We start from the raw sequence: 18,644 nt of genomic DNA, 5'->3' as shown, positions 1-18,644 counted from the left end.
AGATCAGGACCACATCGGAGCCCGGATCTCACGAGCCAACATTGACACCTCCAAGATCCAGGGCGAGGAGCAGTAGGACACCATGGAAGGCACACCACCAGAGGCTGGGCTGCGCCATCCACTGGATCCACCACCCTTGCCTCGCCGGTACCAGGCCGGGCCATTAAAATTTGGGGCCCTGTGCAAAGTTAAAAAATTGACCCTATCTCACTCAAAAAATATACCTATTAATAAATACTTATAATGTTCATATATAGTAGACGGATGTTTAAACTTTAAAACTATTCTCCACGTATGTAGATTCCGAACATGTGGTAAAATTGTGTTTAAGTAAGAAGAAACATGTAGTTTAAAAACCGACCGAACCAGCGCTACGCTCGAAAATAAACTATTCCCTTCGATCCATAATAAGTGTCCGAGATTATTATGAACTGGAGGGAGTGCATCTAATGGTTTTGATACATTTGACATGTTTAGGTTTAAAAAAAACCAGGGAACTAGTTTTAACATCTCAAAGGTTTATAGCATGTTGAGCAGTCCCAAAACGTGCATGTACATAGATAAGTACATTATAAGAAATATCGAGATGAGAGGAATATAATAACACTCTATCACACTTAACTTACGATTTATAAATTAAGAACACAGTGATGACATGTCACTGCAAATTGCAGCATAGCCGTCGGTCAAAGTAGGAAAAAATTAGGGAAAAGAAAACAAGCAACTACATTCAGCAATCGGCTCACAACCACAAAGCCAAGCATATCTAAACGAAACATGGATAAGTACCAGGCCTGAAATGAATTTATGTCTAAGAGTAGAAGTAAAGTCTATATAGGGCAAACATAGAAATGTGGGCCCCAAAAAATTTGGGCCTTGTACGGGCCGCATCGGCTACACATCTGTCGGCCCGGGCTTGGCTAGTACCCTCCCGTGCACCGCAGCCCCAAGGGATCGAGCTGAAGGATAGGAAGCACCTCCACGCCGTCCCACCACCCTGTTATGCCCAGTGAGGGGCCTCCGGAAGCGAGCCAGGCCTCGCCACCGTCTTCATCCGACCTATGATGAGGGAGTGCGGGAGGGCAAAAATTCATCGTTTCGATCGCAACTTCTGCAAAAAAAAAATGGAGGGCAAAAATGAAAACATCAGTGGTTCGTCGAGAGGGTTGGACATGTCTACCACAAAATGAAGGAAATATTAATTTTGACGCCCCTTTCAATTATGGGCGTGTGGGAGTGATTATAAGACTGCTCATAGTGGGAGTAACATAGGTGGTAACATCACACATCTCAATGCATTTTGGTGACATGGCATGCCAATAAATGAAGAAAGAGAGTGAGGTGGTAACTAGCTATGTTACCATAACATCACACATCTCAAAGCAATATGAGTCTACAACATAATTAATGACACATTGCATGAAACCACATGTAAGTTACTACCCACTATGGAGGTAGTAACTTAGACTAGTAACATGACATATGTTACTAGTCTTTTTGTAGCTTTGTTAGACTGTTGATCATACCCAGGAGCGATGTATGGCTGAAGCTTATGATCTAAGAGAGGGTTTGGTTCTCGCTCCATTCATTGGATGTAACCGGATAATTATGCAATATTTTATTGTATGTTGGTAATTGAAACAATGAAGGAGAAAGGAGTTCATCAACTTCTTTGTCGGCCATCTACGAGGATTGCGGAAGCATGACTAGTGGTTTTGATAAGATAGCTTTTAAATACTGTCCTAGGGAAGGTACCGTTGTAAAGATTTTTTTGAAATGAAGACAAAAGTTTTGCCTTATCTATTAATTAAGAATTTTTTTCCCAACTATATAGAAAAACCGGGTGAAAATCATACAAACCATGCTAACACCACGGGGCAACACCCACATTCTCCACAGGGCCAAGCTCACCCAAGACCTGGGAACAACTCAAACATGTTACAACACTCCGTCAAGACCAATCGTCCGTTCACCATCACCAGAGAGAAAACACCGTTACTGCTATGGGAGGAGCAAGCACGAACGCAAATGAAGAAGCCAACCCTCTAAAGATCTGCACCAAAGCGACGCCACAGACCCATCATCTGCAGGACTCGAAGTTGACGCCCTCAACACTGCAAAAGTTTCGGGGCCACCACCAGCTGTCTCGCCACACACAGCGGACCACCAAAACCACCTTCCGGGACCTCCATCTTGACATACCATTGCTCACACCCGAGCCACAATGCCGCACGACTCAGCCACCCGCAGCCCACTGCACATGGCGGACCTCTCATGACCACGGACGCCGCACCAACATCTCGGGCTGCCGCCCCAGCGCAATAGTCAAATTGCCTCCTCTGAGGTACGTCAACCAAGCTAGCAACCTCGCCACACTAGCAACCTCGCCACACCGCCCTAAGCCATGCCAACTATAACTCCACCCCATTTTGATCCAAAGACTTGGCGATTTCCGAGGCCGCCGCCTCGACATCCAACAACCATCCAGGGTCACTGCTCCGATGTATGCAAACCCCGACAAAAGAGAAGCGGCACACTACAGTCACCTATCAATCCTCCAGGGAGACTCCCCCATGGGGGAAGTGACATAGACGCCACTGCCATCTGCTACAGAACCAGAGCTTGGGTTTTCACCTGGATAGCCCAAGCCATTGTCGTTGGGACAGGAAGAGGAGCTCTGTGGCGACGCCTCCAGCAAGGTAATCAACGTCAGAGGATGCCGCCATCATCGACATTTACCTAAGGTTAGGGCTATGTTTTCACCCGGATATCATTCTCTCTCGTGGAAATGCGCTTGCAAGAATGAATATAAAAGACATCTAGACCGGAGGTGATCTTGTTGTGCCACGAAACTCTGTCGTCGACCACCAAACAACACCAGTGGATTCCCTCGTAGAACCTAAATCAAACCATGCCACAACGACCATCAATGCCAGCGCCCTTAATCTGAGGCCGCTGCCCGACCTCGACCCTAGACGGCACCACACCCGGAAAAGAGCCCTCGGATCTAGGCCCGATAGAGTCGGCCACCCAGAATCCCGCAGGGCTACCCGACCCCACACCTGGTCAATGCCATTGTCTCACGCGCACTACCCAGCTCCTACCGGAGGCAAACGGTGGCGGCTGCCGCTGGAACTCGCGCTGCCGTGCACTGCCCCGACCAACCGCACTGCCTCCTCTTGTTGCACCCCGCTACACACCGCCACCACCAGAGGTTGCACAGTCCGTGCGTTGCCCACGCGACCGCACCGACGAACGCCAGCACCACCAGTCGGGGGCTATTGCCCCGGCGTCTGGGCTCCGCCGCGCGCTGCAACCAGAGGATCCCGACCCCTTTGGAAAATAGCCTGTTGCTACCGCGTCAAGGGCCGGCGGCAGCAGCGGCGGAGAGGGGGAGCAGGGGAGAGCCAACGGCTGGTGGTGCTAGGGTTTCCCCTGAGTCGCCCGAGGGTGGGCCTAACTCTGCCGGAATGAACTAGCAGAGTTTAGTGTTAATTTAAATTCTTCATATAATGTGGGCGATGACCCTCCTAGTTCTTTTTGCCAGCTCTTGCAAATGATGCAAGTAGTATCTTTAGAGCATCTCTAACATATGCGCAATAATCTGCGCTGCAAAACCAATTTCGCGCGCTGTAAACACTTAGCGCGCGCTGCGCCGAAAACCTCTCCACCGGACGCGCTATTTCGCAGCGCGGGTGGTCCGCTGAAAATAGCGCCCGCAACAGAACGCTATTTTGCAGCGCTAGAAACACATTTTTGATTTAAACTAGTTCAAATAGAAGATCTACAACGCCCAGAAAAACAATGAAAATACATAGATAAATAAAAACAGTCTACTCGTCGTGTCGGAGCAAATGTTGTCCCAGCGTGGATCATTTTCGCCCCAGGTCATGTTCGGGTTCTCGAGCTCGAACTCGGTGATGGCGTGGCGGCGGCGCCTAGCGGACCTACGCTGCGCCCTGAGGTCCACGAAGAACGCCTCCGTGTTGTCGACGTCGCTGGGGAACTGCTCCCTCCACTGGCGCATCAACTCCTCGTCGCGCTCGGCGATGGCGATGCGGCGCTCCGCCTGACAATGGTGGCGGCGGTCCTCCTCGCTGACGAGGCGCGGCACGGGCGCCAGAAACTCGGCCTCCTCCAGCAACTCGACGTCTTGGAAGTTGAGGTCGCGCCGCGGCCGCCAGAATCGCCACGCGGCCGTGTCGTAGGCGCGCGCCGCCAGCTCCGGCGTGGTGAAGGTGCCGAGGGTGACGTGGAAGCTGCCGACGCGAATCTCCACGTAGAACGTCCCATTAGGATGCACTCGGATGCCGCGGAAGCCCGACGATCCGCGGCCGGCGCGGCGGCATCTTGGCGACGGACGAGCGGAGGTGGCGGCGAGGAAGAGCAGTGGTGACGCGTGGCGCGGGGAAGCGGCGGGGCGAGGCGGAATGTTCCACTACAAGGAAAAGCCTTATTGCCGGCGCACCAAAAACGGCTATTGCCGGCGCACCAGAGCCCGCCGGTGGGAACAGGCCGGTGGTAATGAGTTACCGCCGGCGCACCAGCAGGTGCGCCAGCAGCAACATGAATTATCCCCGGCGAACCAGGCCTGGTGCGCCGGCGGTATGTTTTTTCGAAATTCAAAAAAAAATCCCGATCCAGATCTAGATCTAGATCTCGGGTTCATCTAGCTCGGGTCCTCAAAAAAGTGGCCGTGCGTTGCCATGTCGTCGTTGCCGCACCGGTGTAGGAGGAGGAGAATGAGGCCGGAGGTGGTGGTTTAGGAGGAGGAGGAGGAGGAGGATAAGGCCGGAGGTGGTGGTGGTTTAGGAAGAGGAGGAGGAGGAGGAGGAGAAGATGGCCGGAGGTGAAGGTGGTGGAAGAGGAGAAGGAGAAGGCGAAGATGGAGGTAGAGTCCCGAGGTGGAGGAGGTTACCGGAGGAGGTTACCGGAGGAGGAGGAGGTCACCGGAGTAGGAGGAGGTCACCGGAGAAGTAGTCGTCTTCGGAGGCCGTCGGTGAGTATTGCAAGGAGAAGAGCAGGAGGGAAAGAGAAGAAGGGGGAGAAGTGAGGAAGGAGAAGAGGGATGAGGGCCGGCTTGACTATATAGTGTGGGTTACCGCCGGCGCACCAAGTAGGGTGGTGCGCCGGGGGTAATTTTTTTATTTTTTTCTCCCAAATCTTAAATCTCAAAAAAGTCCCGTTTCTATTTTCCAAATGACGAATCCATTTTTTCTCCAAATGGCCGTAGGCGGTTGAATTCGAATAGGAAATTTCGCGTCGATCGATTTTGATATAAAAAAGTTTTTCATCGGACGTCGTATGCAACAAGAAAACCCGTTTTACCGAAAGATGGCGCCATTTTGCATAATATATCGAAATTCATTTTTTTAATTTTTCATGAAAGCTAGATTACATAATACATGGGCAGTTCAAATGATTTTATTTTTTGAATTTTCTATCATTTTCTTTTATTTTTTCGAAAACTGAAAAGGCGATTCCGGGGGGGGTGGTGGAGAGAAAAATCTAGGCACCGTACCCCCGGCGCACCTCTATGGTGGTGCGCTGGTGGTAAATTGTCTAATACTGGCGCACCACCATAGAGGTGCGCCGGGGGTAAGGTGCCCCGATTTTCTGTTTTCGGCCAGAACTCTTCGAATTTTATTCCCGGCGCACTAAATTTTCTTGTGCGCCGGCAGTATAGGTTCTTCGCCGGCGCGGCCTAACATGGCTCGCCGGCGGTATTTTGCCACCGGCGCGCGTCAATGATGGTGCGCCAGCACTGTTCCGTGCAGCTATAGCCCTTTTCCTAGTAGTGTTCCGTGGCAGTTGGGTGCGCGTGCGCGAAGCGACGCGCCAAGTTTGCCGCTCGGGATGCCGCGATAGCTCGCGGGGGATAAATTTTGTTTGGCGCGCGGGTTTGGCGTGTCCGCTGGAGACGCGCAGGAGGGTGCGCGCGGCAAAAAGCGGTTGAAACGCGATAGCGCGCCGTTTCGCGTCTCTGCTGGAGATGCTCTTAATAATCAGGATGGTGTCCCTAGGAGAAACATATTCTCAGTGGAATGCGATATAGGAAATCCTTATATATAACTAAAATATTCTCCTTTGCTGGAATTCAATCAATTAAACACAGTATCTATGGTAGGGGCATAATTGAGTCCTTATAATTACCATCAAATTCCTACCAATATTACAAATACTCCTATATTCGCAAGAGGTGTTTGTCTAGGTTAATGACGACGATTGCGGAAATATGGGCAGATACACTACCCCCGTTTCTGGCCAGATCACTACATACCAGGATCCGGCCTGTAATCTTTAGACATCCTCCAGATTTGGCACCCATTTATTTGCTACATGCGCTGGATTTGCGAGCATATCACATTGATAATTTGTGGTGTATTAAAGGTCACGGAGTAGTACATTATCGTCATCTTCATCCTAGGGGTGTGTGTGGATTCAGCAATGGCGATCTTAACCAATCTCCTATTACCTCTTCTCTTAGTCGCCACCATCTCCCCCGCACCTGCACTATGCTATGTCAACCCTGGTGCTATGAAATTGCGAGATGCCACATACACTTCTTCTTATCGCACATACATTGTGCTCGTCCAGCCACCGCGCTCGAATGCCAGCGAAGACATGCACCGTCGGTGGCACATGTCGTTCTTGCCTAGGTCGCACACCGACAACACCAGCGAGGCACGTCTCCTTCACTCGTACACCCAAGTGTTCAGTGGCTTCGCCGCGAGGCTCACCGACGCCGAGGTCGACGCGGTGGCCAAGAAGCCGGGGTTCGTGCGCGTTTTCCCGGACAGGACGCTGCAGCTCGCGACCACGCACACGCCGGAGTTCCTCGGGCTGAAGAACGGCACCGGGATCTGGAGCAGTGCTGATCACGGCAAGGGTGTGATCATTGGTCTGCTCGACAGCGGCATCCATGCGGCACACCCTTCCTTCGACGATCATGGCGTCCCGCCGCCGCCGGCGAGATGGAAGGGCTCATGCAAGGCAGCCCGGTGCAATAACAAGCTTATCGGCGCCAAGTGGTTTGTCGGGGGCGACTCTGCCGATGAGGTGGGTCATGGAACGCACACCTCGTCTACGGCTGCTGGGAATTTCGTAAGCGGCGCCTCCTACAAGGGCGTGGGCGCCGGCACCGCCGCCGGAATTGCGCCCGGCGCCCACGTCGCCATGTACAAGGTGTGCACCGAGGAGGAGTGTCAGACATCCACCATATTGGCCGGCCTGGACGAGGCCATCAAGGATGAGGTGGATGTGCTCTCAGTGTCCATCGGAGGTGACACAAGCATCAGCTTTGAGCATGACCCCGTCGCCCTCGGCGCCTTCAGTGCGGTATCCAAAGGCATCACCGTGGTGTCCGCGGGCGGCAACAGCGGCCCCGCGAAGATCACCGTCACCAACGACGCGCCATGGCTGCTCACGGTCGCCGCCGGCTCGGTGGACCGGAGCTTCGACGCCAGCGTGTATCTCGGCGACGGCCGGCGCGTCGACGGAGAAGCGCTCACCCAGCTGGCGGCGAAGCCCAGCTCAGAGCGCTACCCTCTGCTGTACTCCGAGGCACGACAGTACTGCCAGTACGAGGGCGACCGCTCCGTCGCCGGGAAGATTGTGGTTTGTGCGCTAACGAACTCGAAGGATCAAGCGTCCGACGTCAAAAGCATAGTGGACGCTGGCGCCGCCGCCGTTCTGCTGTCCAACGACGAAGTTGGCGGCTACACCACCATTCTTATGGATTACAACACCAGCGTGATTGAGGTATCCGCCGCCGATGGAAAAGTCCTCAGAGATTACGCGACGTCGACGAGGAACAGTGTTGCGTCTCTCACATACAACAACACGTTGCTGGGTGTTCGTCCAGCCCCAGATGTGGCGTGGTTCTCTGCCCGTGGTCCAAGCGGCATCGCCCCCGGCATTCTCAAGCCGGACATACTGGCACCGGGGCTCAACATCCTCGCCGCATGGCCCCCTAAAACGGACTCTGGATCGGGGCCTTTCAACATCATATCCGGCACATCCATGGCGACGCCGCACATCAGTGGCGTTGTGGCTCTCGTCAAGAGCTTGCATCCTGATTGGTCTCCGGCCGCCATCAAGTCTGCCATCCTGACGACCTCCGATGTCGTCGACAACACTGGTGGCCCGATCTTGGACGAGCAGCACGGGAAAGCCAATGCGTGCGCAAGAGGCGCTGGCCATGTCAATCCGACGAGAGCTGCTGACCCTGGCCTTGTGTACGACATCACCGCCAACGAGTTCGCCGGCTACATCTGCTGGCTCGAAAGCACCGACGCCAAGGCAGCCAGTCTGCTGGACTCGAGCTTGCCCTGTGGCGACCTGCCCAAGATCACCGAAGCGCAACTAAATTACCCAACCATAACCGTGCCGCTGAGGCCAACACCGTTCATTGTCAACAGGACGGTGACAAACGTCGGCCCGGCGGAATCGACCTACACTGCAAAGGTGGAAGCACCAACGACATTGGCGGTCCATGTCTCACCGGAGACGCTGTCCTTCTCTAAGGTTGGAGAGAAGAAGACGTTCAGCGTGTCGGTGAGCGGCCATGGCGTGACCGAAGAAGAACTCACCGCAGAGGGAAGCCTGAGCTGGGTGTCGGAGAAGCACGTCGTGCGGAGCCCGGTCGTTGCCATAGTCGGGATCGGCAGGCGCGGCAGCCCTCCTCCCGCGGCTTCACCACCAGGCAGGACGTCCGTGCATTGAGATCGATCCATGTGTTTAATTCATTCTCTCGTTGTTATTATTGTGGCACATAAACCAAGCTCATGGCACAAAACTTGGATCGTCTCAGTACATTTATGGTTGTGATTTTTTGGGATAAATGGGTTCGAACACGAGCCGAGTTGCTGATGCATCTGCCTGAAACATGTACCTTCTTTAAGTTGAGAGTTTTCTGAAGTACCGTAGGGATTGCTCATCATTTCATTAAGAACAGCGAAAAGAGTTATAGCGAGGTTCGCGTGGGTGTAAACTGCCAACTCAAAACTGATGGAAATTTCCATATTTCTTACATTCTGCAGTTTTAAACCGATGGAACATCTCTAGCGCGTTCTTCGCCAGATAAGAAATACAGAGTATTTGTTCCTTAAAAACAGACATAGATGATAAATAGTAAAAGCAAGTCTAAAATTCTGACACTACTACTGTGTCTGCCATGGGCAATCGGAAGTTAACCTCTCAAATCGTTCTATGCTGTTATAATTATGAGTGTCTCTAACCAGTTGATGGAGACTTAACTTATGTCTGAGTCGAATTAAGTTGGCTTGTTTCAACGCGAGTCTAAATAAAAAAGTACAAACAGAAGCAAACATGAATCTTCAAGCAAAGAACAAAATCCAACACATGAGCACATGATTCTGTGTAATTATACTCTTTTTACTATAAGGTGGAATAGCCCGGGCCTATGTACTTATCCTAGCAATTGAACAATTAAAGTAAATCGAAAAAAGTATTGTCCTGGTGGCGTATTCAGTCCCTTAGAAACTCAATACCAATTACGTAATCTCCATCATTCATGAACAAGGACGCTGTATTATTGAAATTCTTTGCATCCCCATAAGATTTATTGATTTCGATTTGGACTTTCTTTTTCAAAAACGAGGTTAAAATCCCTAGCCTCTGCAAAATTAGACCTAGACTATTCAATCTTATCTTTTACTTCTGAGTTTTAATGTCTCGCCCCATTTATGATAAGACTAAGTGCATCTCCACCGCATTTCGGACACCGAAGCTATCTGTTTCGGCCCGTTTGCGGTGGCCCACGGATCGGCTGAGCCCATGTTCGTGTGCGGGTGGCATCGAACCCAACGACACCCTAGTTTGGTATGTGGCTACGTAATTTTAGGCCAATTTTCACCAAAGCGCAACTCAACTACCCAACCATAATTGTGGCATGGATCTCATAGTTGACCATAGGAGCATTATCTTCCGCAAGTCGAGAGAACACCATAGACCGCTGAAGCACACTCATATCATTGTGAGAGCCTGCCGTGCCGAAGAAAGAGTGCCACATCTAGGATTCTGCTGATGTTCAAGTATGACTATCCATCTGTCCGCACGGCCATGGTATTGTCCCTGTCATACAAACGGCCAGTCCTTCCATTCCAGCGCATGCAATCTACGCTTCCAAGCATACATGCGATCTTCTTGACTAATTGATTGACAATAGCCGGGGTAGTGTCCGCAACATTTGGTTCCCTGCAAACACATGAACTACTTCTTTGCATAACGTGTACATTATGTACTCATCCCCTAGATCACTAGCAACTCCATACGCGAGCATCCTTACAGCCTCAATGCATTTTTGGTAAGAAGTGAATCCAAGCTTACCCGTGGCATCCTTCTTTAAGTGCAATTAGTCATCATAAGTTCTCACTCCTTGCATAATTTTCAAGAAAATATTCCTCGACATCTAAAAAGCCACCGGAAAAGAAGTTCCTTGGAGAAGGGGTCAGTCCGATGAAAGTAGTCCCGCCAGAGTTGATCATGGTAGGCTTCATGCTTGTGGTCCTTCCTCACTGCAGCTCGCCCCTTGACTGAGCCCCTGTACCTTTGTACTTGGTTCTTTTCATGCTCATGGACGAGAAGAGTCACAACCTTTAGGATCTCACTATCATCATCAGACTCGTTCGACGATTTATTGATGACATGGTTGTATAAAAAATCGTCAAAACTATCAACCATGATATAGTATAGAACACACAATGGGCAATGATTTTCATACGTATGAGCTGAAAAAGTGGATTGCGAGGCTTGCAAATTACTTTGTCGGAAGGAATTGGCAGGTTGCGGGTCGCGCGAACCACAAGGTGCGGCGACCAAGGCGTAGACCTCTACCGCAGAGCCGAGGCCACCCAACCACGGCGGCGAGAGGCCCATGCACGTCCTGCTATGATATGCAACCGAAATTGGTGGCCGAACCGGCTATTGCTGGCAGCGGTGGCGATGTGGCGGCAAGGGTGGGAGTTTGGTTGGGTAGTTGTGTGCCTGGATATAAGGCCCATGACGGACAAATACTTATGCGACACGAACACATGAGTTGTCTTAAGTTTGGGTTGAGAATGCGCTGAAACTGACTAGTCCACGGGACACAATCTGTTTGCGGGTGACCGTTCACTAGTAGGAAAACGTTTATAGTTAGAAATAGATTATGTGATGCGTTTAAAAAAGCGTGCTCCACAAAAATATTTCTGTGGCGCATGCAAACCATATGCTCCACAGAATTGTTGGAATTCTGTGGCGCATGCAAACCATTTGCGCCACAGAAATGTGTATTTTTGTGGTGCATATTACTATATGCGCCACACAAATGCACATTTCTGTGGCCCATATTGATATGCCTCACAGAAATACACAATTAGGTGGCGCATATTGCTATATACGCCACAAATTTTCTTTAGATTATTAAATTCTAGATTTTTTTTATTTTTTTTGAAATTTCAGTTTTTAGAATCTTTTCCAAATTTTGAACTTTTAGGATTTTTTGATTTTTTAAATTAGTTCTTTTTGAAATTTCAAAATATTATATTTTTAATATTTATAATTTCTTTTTTTTTCTGATTTTATAGTGTTTTTTTGAAATGGTCTTTTTATTTTTAAATTTTATACTTTTTAAAAAATTTAGAATTTTTTTAGATTATTTTAATTTTTTGAAGTTTAAGGATTTTGTTTTTTTGAAATTTTTTAGTTTCTTTGGTTTTTAAAAAAAAAATTAGAATTTCGCAAAAAAATATTTTTTCCATTTTGAAATTTGTAATTTTTTGAATTTCCTTTTGAAGTTTTTGGTTTCTTGAGAAATTTTAAAACACACCTAAACACACACATATATACACATACCACACATAAAGTACACACATATACACAAACAAGCCTTAAGATGGTTGATATGATACTAATATTGATAAGAACTTTAGTGGTACAATGGTAGCTCAATCGAATAAAAGTATAAAACTCAAAAGTTAAGCGTGCTTAGGTTGGAAGAGTTTGAGGACGGGTGACCTAGTGAGAAGTCATCATTTTGATGTCATTAGATTTATATTCGCAGTGTGATTTGATGGTCAAAAGGTTCAAATATTTGTGCTTTTCCAAAAAATTTTTTTTGATTTTTTTACTTTTTTTGATTTTTTTGAGAATTTTGTGGCGCATATTGTGTGGATGTGTTAAAAAAATGTGAGAATTCTATGGCGCATATATATATGCGCCAAAGAAATAAATTTAGTGCCGAGAATTCCATTTTGGTGCGCCGTAGATAACCTATTTCCTACTAGTGTTGGATCTCTCTTTTCGTCCCCGCGGACAACTTTTGGTAAATGTTTGTTTGCGGGCCTCCATTGGAGATGCCCCTGTTGGGTTTCATGACTTGGAGTAAATGGTGCGGGTTTCATAATTGCAGGACACCAAACATGGGGAAAGAAGTATTTGAAACGCAAGTTAAAATGTTGCCTAATAATCTGAGTATGAAAATTAAATCTTAAAGGGCTATTGAATTGAAATTCCATACACCTTTTTTAAGAGTAAGAGTTGAAAAATTGGATTTGCACCGACATTAGATTGTTGTAAAATATGATGGTTGAATTGAAATTCCGTACATGTTTCTTTGCTGAGAATACATCACAAGAACGAATGGTAGTGCTGAAAACCAATATGAAAAGGTCGGCTGCCCTGCATTCTATAATGGCAAGTAGAAAGACGGGAGTAGCGATTCCAATCTGCAATATGTTGTTATATCTATTTTCAAGGCTTTGTTTTTGTTGAAGCATTGTTTGTATGGCCTGCAGCCCTAATGCAGCCCCGTTGCTGTTCACGCATCTATCGTCTAAAGTAGGCATCATCATCATAGCTTAACAACTCAGAGGACAGTCCCCGGAGAATGTTTATTGAACATACATCACGTGAAAATCCAAGAGACTCCGGCACCCAGGGCTGCCTGGCACTTGAAGCCGAAAAAGCGATTGCTTCACGCAAAATAAGTTAATTTCACTGTCTAAGTATCGATACGTATTGCTATCCTCGGTGCTATTGCATCACTAAAAAATTCCTTGTGACAATGGAGGGTACGAGAAAGCTTCACGCAAAATAAGTTAATTTCACTGTCAAAAATATCGATACTTATTGCTATCCTCAGTGCTATTGCATCATTTAAAAAAGGGATTTCTATTTTCGTGCCTTCGGTTCCTTAGTTGTGCTCAGTTTTCCCCAGCTCCTTAGTTTTTCCTCAGTTTTCCCCAAGACCTTGTCTGAAACCATCACAGATGCTGTAACGGCCGGTTGCCCGACGGTTGACCGTTATCTTCTGACTAGTGGGGCCACGTAGAGCCCGCAAAGACACGTCAGACCATCCATCTTTGTTTGACCGTAAGCATCGCTGTATCCCTGACCAAAACACGCACGAGTGGGGCTTCGGTATATCGAATGACAAGTGGGCCATGGCGCTGATACAAGGGGCAATACACGGGTAGGAATAGATTTTTAAACGGAGCTCTACAGCGATGGCACGGAGGAGGTGGCCTGCGGAGTGCCGAGATGAGATCGACGTCCACAAAGAACTGCATGAGGCGAGACCAGACGCATTAGATAGATATGAACTAGACGCGTTTAACCATGCAAAGAAGAGAAGAAATGGTCAACGACATCGACGACTACCTCAAAACTTTGACTGACCGTGTCCGACACGAACGCGAGCAATGTAGAGAAAACTAGTGTCTCTCCTTTCTGGCGTGTATAGATGGGTGCTAGAAGAGTGTGGTGGCGAAGGGAAAGACCTCGCGGTGGTCTATGGCGTCCAACATAGCGGGGCGGCGTGGCCGTGCCCACATCGGCGTGGATGCATGTTCGGCATTGGCATCAGCATGTACGTTCGGCATTGGCCTCGGTGGTATCTCTGGTGTGTCAGTGATCGAATGAGGGGACGGGATTGAGGGTGCATCCCGACGGTGACCTAGCAGTGGCGTCGAGCATAGCCGTTCTGACCATGCCGATATCGGCATCGGCAAAGTTTGGAGGCTGTGGTGCTCGAATCAAGGAGGGATTTGTTTCTTGTACGCCAAAAGTGATTTGAAACAAGTTTCGTGTTGAAGGTTAGGTAACGAAAGTTTGTAACTAAGCCCAAAATTATACTAGCGCCATGGTGAGGTTCTTTTTGATAGAGCTATATGGTTGGGCAAACTTTTTTGACACTTTTTAGATAGGGTTCCTTGTTGTTACACGTATGGCATCATGTATGGCAAATTTGGGATCATTTGAAGATGTTCGAAAAAATCACTTTGCTTAAACGCATGCCGTTTCGTCTCACTGAAACCAGCTTTTCTAACAAGGTGATTTATTCTACCTCCTCTAAATGACCTCAAATTTCATACAGCTGATCTTCTATACATAGATAGATAGATTGTTTCGTTTTTATATTTTTCGAACTTTTTATTTCCCTTTATAATATCCAATTGATTTTCAGGTCAAAACCTTGAAAAACAGCATCATGTATGGCATCGCCATAAATTTCAAATTTTGTGAAACTTCCCCTTTTAGATATTCCTTGTTGTTATAGATATGGCATAATGTATGCCAAATTTGGTTAGGTCTCACTGAAACCAGCTTTTGTAACAAGTTAGGTTTTTTCGACCTTCTCAAAAGGGATTTTTTTCTACCTTCTCTAAATGACCTCAAAAATCATACAGACGATCTTCTATACAAAGATAGGTAGATTGTTTCGTTTTTACATTTTTTGAACTTTTATTTCCCTTTATAATACCCATTTGTTTTCAGGTCAAAACCTCAAAAGTTAACATAACTAGATGGTGAACCCTTCCAAATTTCAAATACAGAGATAGATAGATTGGTTCGTTTATCATTTTTACCGTGAATAGTAATGGCTACAAGAAATCGGTGATGGTCTATCATTTTTTGCGTGAAAAGTAATGGATACAACAAATCGGTGATGGTTTATCATTTTTTGCGTGAAAATTAATGGCTACAACAAATCGGTGATGGTTTATCATTTGGGATTTTCGTGAAAATTAATGGCTACAACAAATCGGTGACGGTTTATCATTTTTTGCGTGAAAATTTATGGCTACAACAAATCGGTGATGGTTTATCATTTTTTACGTGAAAAGTAATGCCTAAAAGAGTTTATAATTTTTAGCGCGTGAAAATAAATACAGAAAACCGCCCTTTAGCATACTTAGAGAGTGGAAGGTAACCGCCGACAGAGAGAGAGAGGGGTTATCCTGCCCGTTAGATCATACGATCAACGGTCGGCGGGCACGATCCGCGTGACATGGGCTAGACCAATCAGGGCAATGTTGCACGTGTGAGAGAATTTGTGGAGGGAGAGGGCAAAACTGAGTAGTATCAAGAAACCAAGGGCACCTATGTAATAAACAGACTAAGGGATTCAAATATGAGATTTAAAAAATGGAAAATGCGTGTTTTGTAGAATAAAACCCATCTTGGCCTATCTCAAACTATTTGCAATACAAATATACATGAGTGTGAGAATTGTGACCTCATTTAGACAAAGTATGTTTTGGGGAAAGCTGTTTTGGGAAGGGCTTATTGTGGAAAACCATGCACCTTCATAGCTACTAGGTGATTTAAGAAGGCCTTTGAGAAGTGGCAATTTGTGGTAAAACTTGATTTATCTATGACTTATCTATGTTTTGAGAACTGGCAATTTGTGGTGAAGACTCCATGAGTATGTGCCACTATTTTTCGGAATTTTTGCACATTAAATGACTCATTTAACTAGTTAATCCCATTTGTTGACTGTCTGTTGACTAGCTACTTGAGGGTAAAACTGAGCATATTGCACTAGCCAGTATTATCACTCAAGGGGAAAACTGAGCACACAAAAAATACTAGTATAATGCTCGAGGTTATACCTGAGTATATCTAAATTTCCAGGGTTAGACTCGAGGACGCGTGTTGCGGTGCAGAAATGAAAGACGTGCAATATTTGACGCGTAGACGCCGGTCGCGGTGCAGAAGTCGAAGACGTGCAATCGTGGACGCGTGGCGCATTGCAGAAGTCCAAGACGTGCAGACGTGCAGCGGTGGACGCGTAGGACGCGGGTCGCATTAACCACCCCTTACCTTTATAGACGCCTCCTCCCACTATCTCTGTCACTCTCACTCGCCTACGCAACGCCGCCTCTCTCACGTCCCATCATCTTCTCCAAAGCAAAAAACCCTCTCCCTCTCCCTCTCCTCTGCCGGCGAGATGGACAAGGAGAATGCCAATCCCATCGTCCACGGCGCCGTCGGCTCCAAGCGCGACGCCTCCCTCTTCGACGCCGTCCCCTCAACGGACGTCGCCGCCGTCCCCTCAACGGACATCGCCGCCGCCTCCGCCGGTGCATCGGAGGCTGCTGCCGCCGGTCGCGGTCAGATCCCGCCGGGATGGGACCCCTACGAGCCGGTGCCGTACGTCCCGCCCCCGAACAGCTACGACACCTCCATAGAGGACCCATGGAACGAGGTAACTACGGTTTGCTTCCTTTTTTGTTCCCCATTCCTTTTTGAACCCTATTTGTGCTGGTGTAGATGGATCTGTGGATGGATGAGTATTGGGCTAATATTTACGCCGATTTTATTCCATTTTGCTTTGATCCCTCCTTGATTTCGTTCAAGATTTGGGTTTTGGCCGTTCGGTTAATTTATGCAAGTAATAATGGGATCTCAATCAGTTAATTTATGCAAGTAATCATAGGATCTCAATCAGTTATTTTATGCACGAATCAAAAGATATCAACCGTTTAATTTTGCAAATAATCTGGAATGTGTTCAAGTTCAGATCTGGAATCTGTTTCTTTGCCTATGATGAATCGGTGGGCACAGATTTTTACAGGGAGGGTTCAGCGAACCATTTCTGTGTACAAATCTGTTGTGCATGAGCTTTGGTTCGCTTACACCGTCCCTGTAGACATATAATCGTGTCCACTCTAACTGAGGCTGCCTCTGTTTTTCCTAACTTTGTTATCATGCACGTTTGCAACTCATTCACTAATAAATTCCCGTTTGATATGGATCAGCTGCGGCAGCGACGTCGGCAGCGACGACGAGCACCATGACGTCAAGACTCGCCAGGTGCTGCGGAGGCTGCAGGTCGGCCAGTATGTCTCCTACCTCGACGTCGCCAAGGGTGTCTACAGGTGCCCCTTCTGCACTAGGAGGCTCGGCGGCACTGACTTCAACTGCGTCCTCACGCATGCCGTGAACATCGGCCACACCAACCCCAAGGTCGGCGCGTCGGTGAACCCCAACTCCTTCCGCGCCAAGCACTTGGCGCTCGGCATGCACCTCCGCAGCATCCAGCGGGTGGAGATCTCCGGCGGGCGCATGCCTCCGCTCAAGCCCAAGGCTCCCAAGGGGAGCAACAAGTGGAGGCAGAGGCAGATGGGGTAGGCGGAGTCCTGGACGTGTCTTTGCTGCTGCCTCCTCCATTTTGTTGTTGGGATCCCTTTGTTGTTAGCTAGGGATCCCTCGTTGTTATGTTGTTAGTATGATGGTGCTTTGTCTTCTTTGTGAAGAACCTCGAACCCTACTATGTTTGGCTGCTGAATGCAGCTTATTATCTATATTATCTATCCCTATTCTACTATATGACCTTGTGAATTTATCGTACATTCCCTGTAGATTTGCTTCTAGATTTAACTACATACATATGGACCAGATGGAGTACTAGATTGGGCTCCCTACTAGATTTGCTGCCATATTGGAAAAACAACCAGGGCCAAAAGGCACAAATAATAATTGAAGAAAGACAGAAATGCAAGCTTCTCTAGATTTGATACTAATTATGTGAAAAAAGGCAGAGAGAAGGAGGCAGAAAAGGTACTCTTAAAAGGGAAATGCCAATGGCCGAGAGAGACAAAACCCAGCTCCTGCTCACGTGCAACCAAACGCTATCTCGTCCTGTCCCACGCGGTCCCTTTCTACCAGCCCCACGCGACGCGGGTCCACACGACGCGGCCCCACACGTCAGCACGGAGCGGTCAACTTAACGGGAATCCTGCCGTCTGAGCTGCCTTCTGCGGGTTTCAAACAAGCACTTGGGGAAAACTGAGGAAAAACTAAGGAGCTGGGGAAAACTGAGCACAACTAAGGAACGGAGGGCACGAAAATAGAAATCCCTTTAAAAAAACCCTTGTGACAATGGAGAGTACGAGAAAGCATAATTGAGCCTTTCGTAACGGCACCACAATCTTGATTCAGTTGTTAACATGGATTCCTAATCTTGATGCACTTGTTGACTTCCTAATGTGCATGCCGAAAGGCAGAAACTGCACAAATATATCTTTGGAATTCGAATATAAACAATCAACAACTAATAAAATAAACAAATACACTTTCAATTAATTTATGTTCTTACTCGGAAGTGATTTTGCAAAGCTGAGGAAGTCAAATTCTTATATAGTGTCACTAAAATATCATCCATATTATAAGATGATATAGGCAGAATTAAATCTACAAAACAAGTAATATGGATCTAACAGATGAAGTTAATTGTGCTTACACAATAAATCATGTCATACACATTAACATATACGCAATAACATATATATCAAGCTATACACAATAACATATATATTTAACAATCAAATTCTATCATACATTATAACATATATATT

At 47.5% G+C, this 18,644-nt stretch overlaps 2 protein-coding genes across 2 annotated transcripts; one reads left to right on the top strand and one right to left on the bottom strand.

Annotated features, from left to right (window-relative positions):
• Positions 1-2,542: 2,542 nt before the first annotated feature.
• Positions 2,543-4,568, bottom strand: LOC127316145 (ethylene-responsive transcription factor ERF025-like). The gene is made up of 3 exons (XM_051346558.1): positions 4,545-4,568; positions 4,075-4,438; positions 2,543-2,634 (listed from the first exon to the last, which is right to left on the bottom strand). Exons 1-3 carry the CDS (start codon positions 4,566-4,568, stop codon positions 2,543-2,545), a joined length of 480 nt encoding a protein of 159 aa, XP_051202518.1.
• Positions 4,569-6,447: 1,879 nt separating this feature from the next.
• LOC127313488 (subtilisin-like protease 3) lies at positions 6,448-8,830 on the top strand. Its single transcript, XM_051343983.2, has one exon. It carries the CDS (start codon positions 6,448-6,450, stop codon positions 8,722-8,724), a length of 2,277 nt encoding a protein of 758 aa, XP_051199943.1. The 3' UTR covers positions 8,725-8,830.
• The last annotated feature ends 9,814 nt before the right edge of the window (positions 8,831-18,644 follow it).

Source organism: Lolium perenne, chromosome 7, assembly GCF_019359855.2.
Source record: "Lolium perenne isolate Kyuss_39 chromosome 7, Kyuss_2.0, whole genome shotgun sequence".
NCBI lineage: Eukaryota > Viridiplantae > Streptophyta > Magnoliopsida > Poales > Poaceae > Lolium > Lolium perenne.
This window is presented reverse-complemented; position numbering and strand designations above follow the sequence as displayed.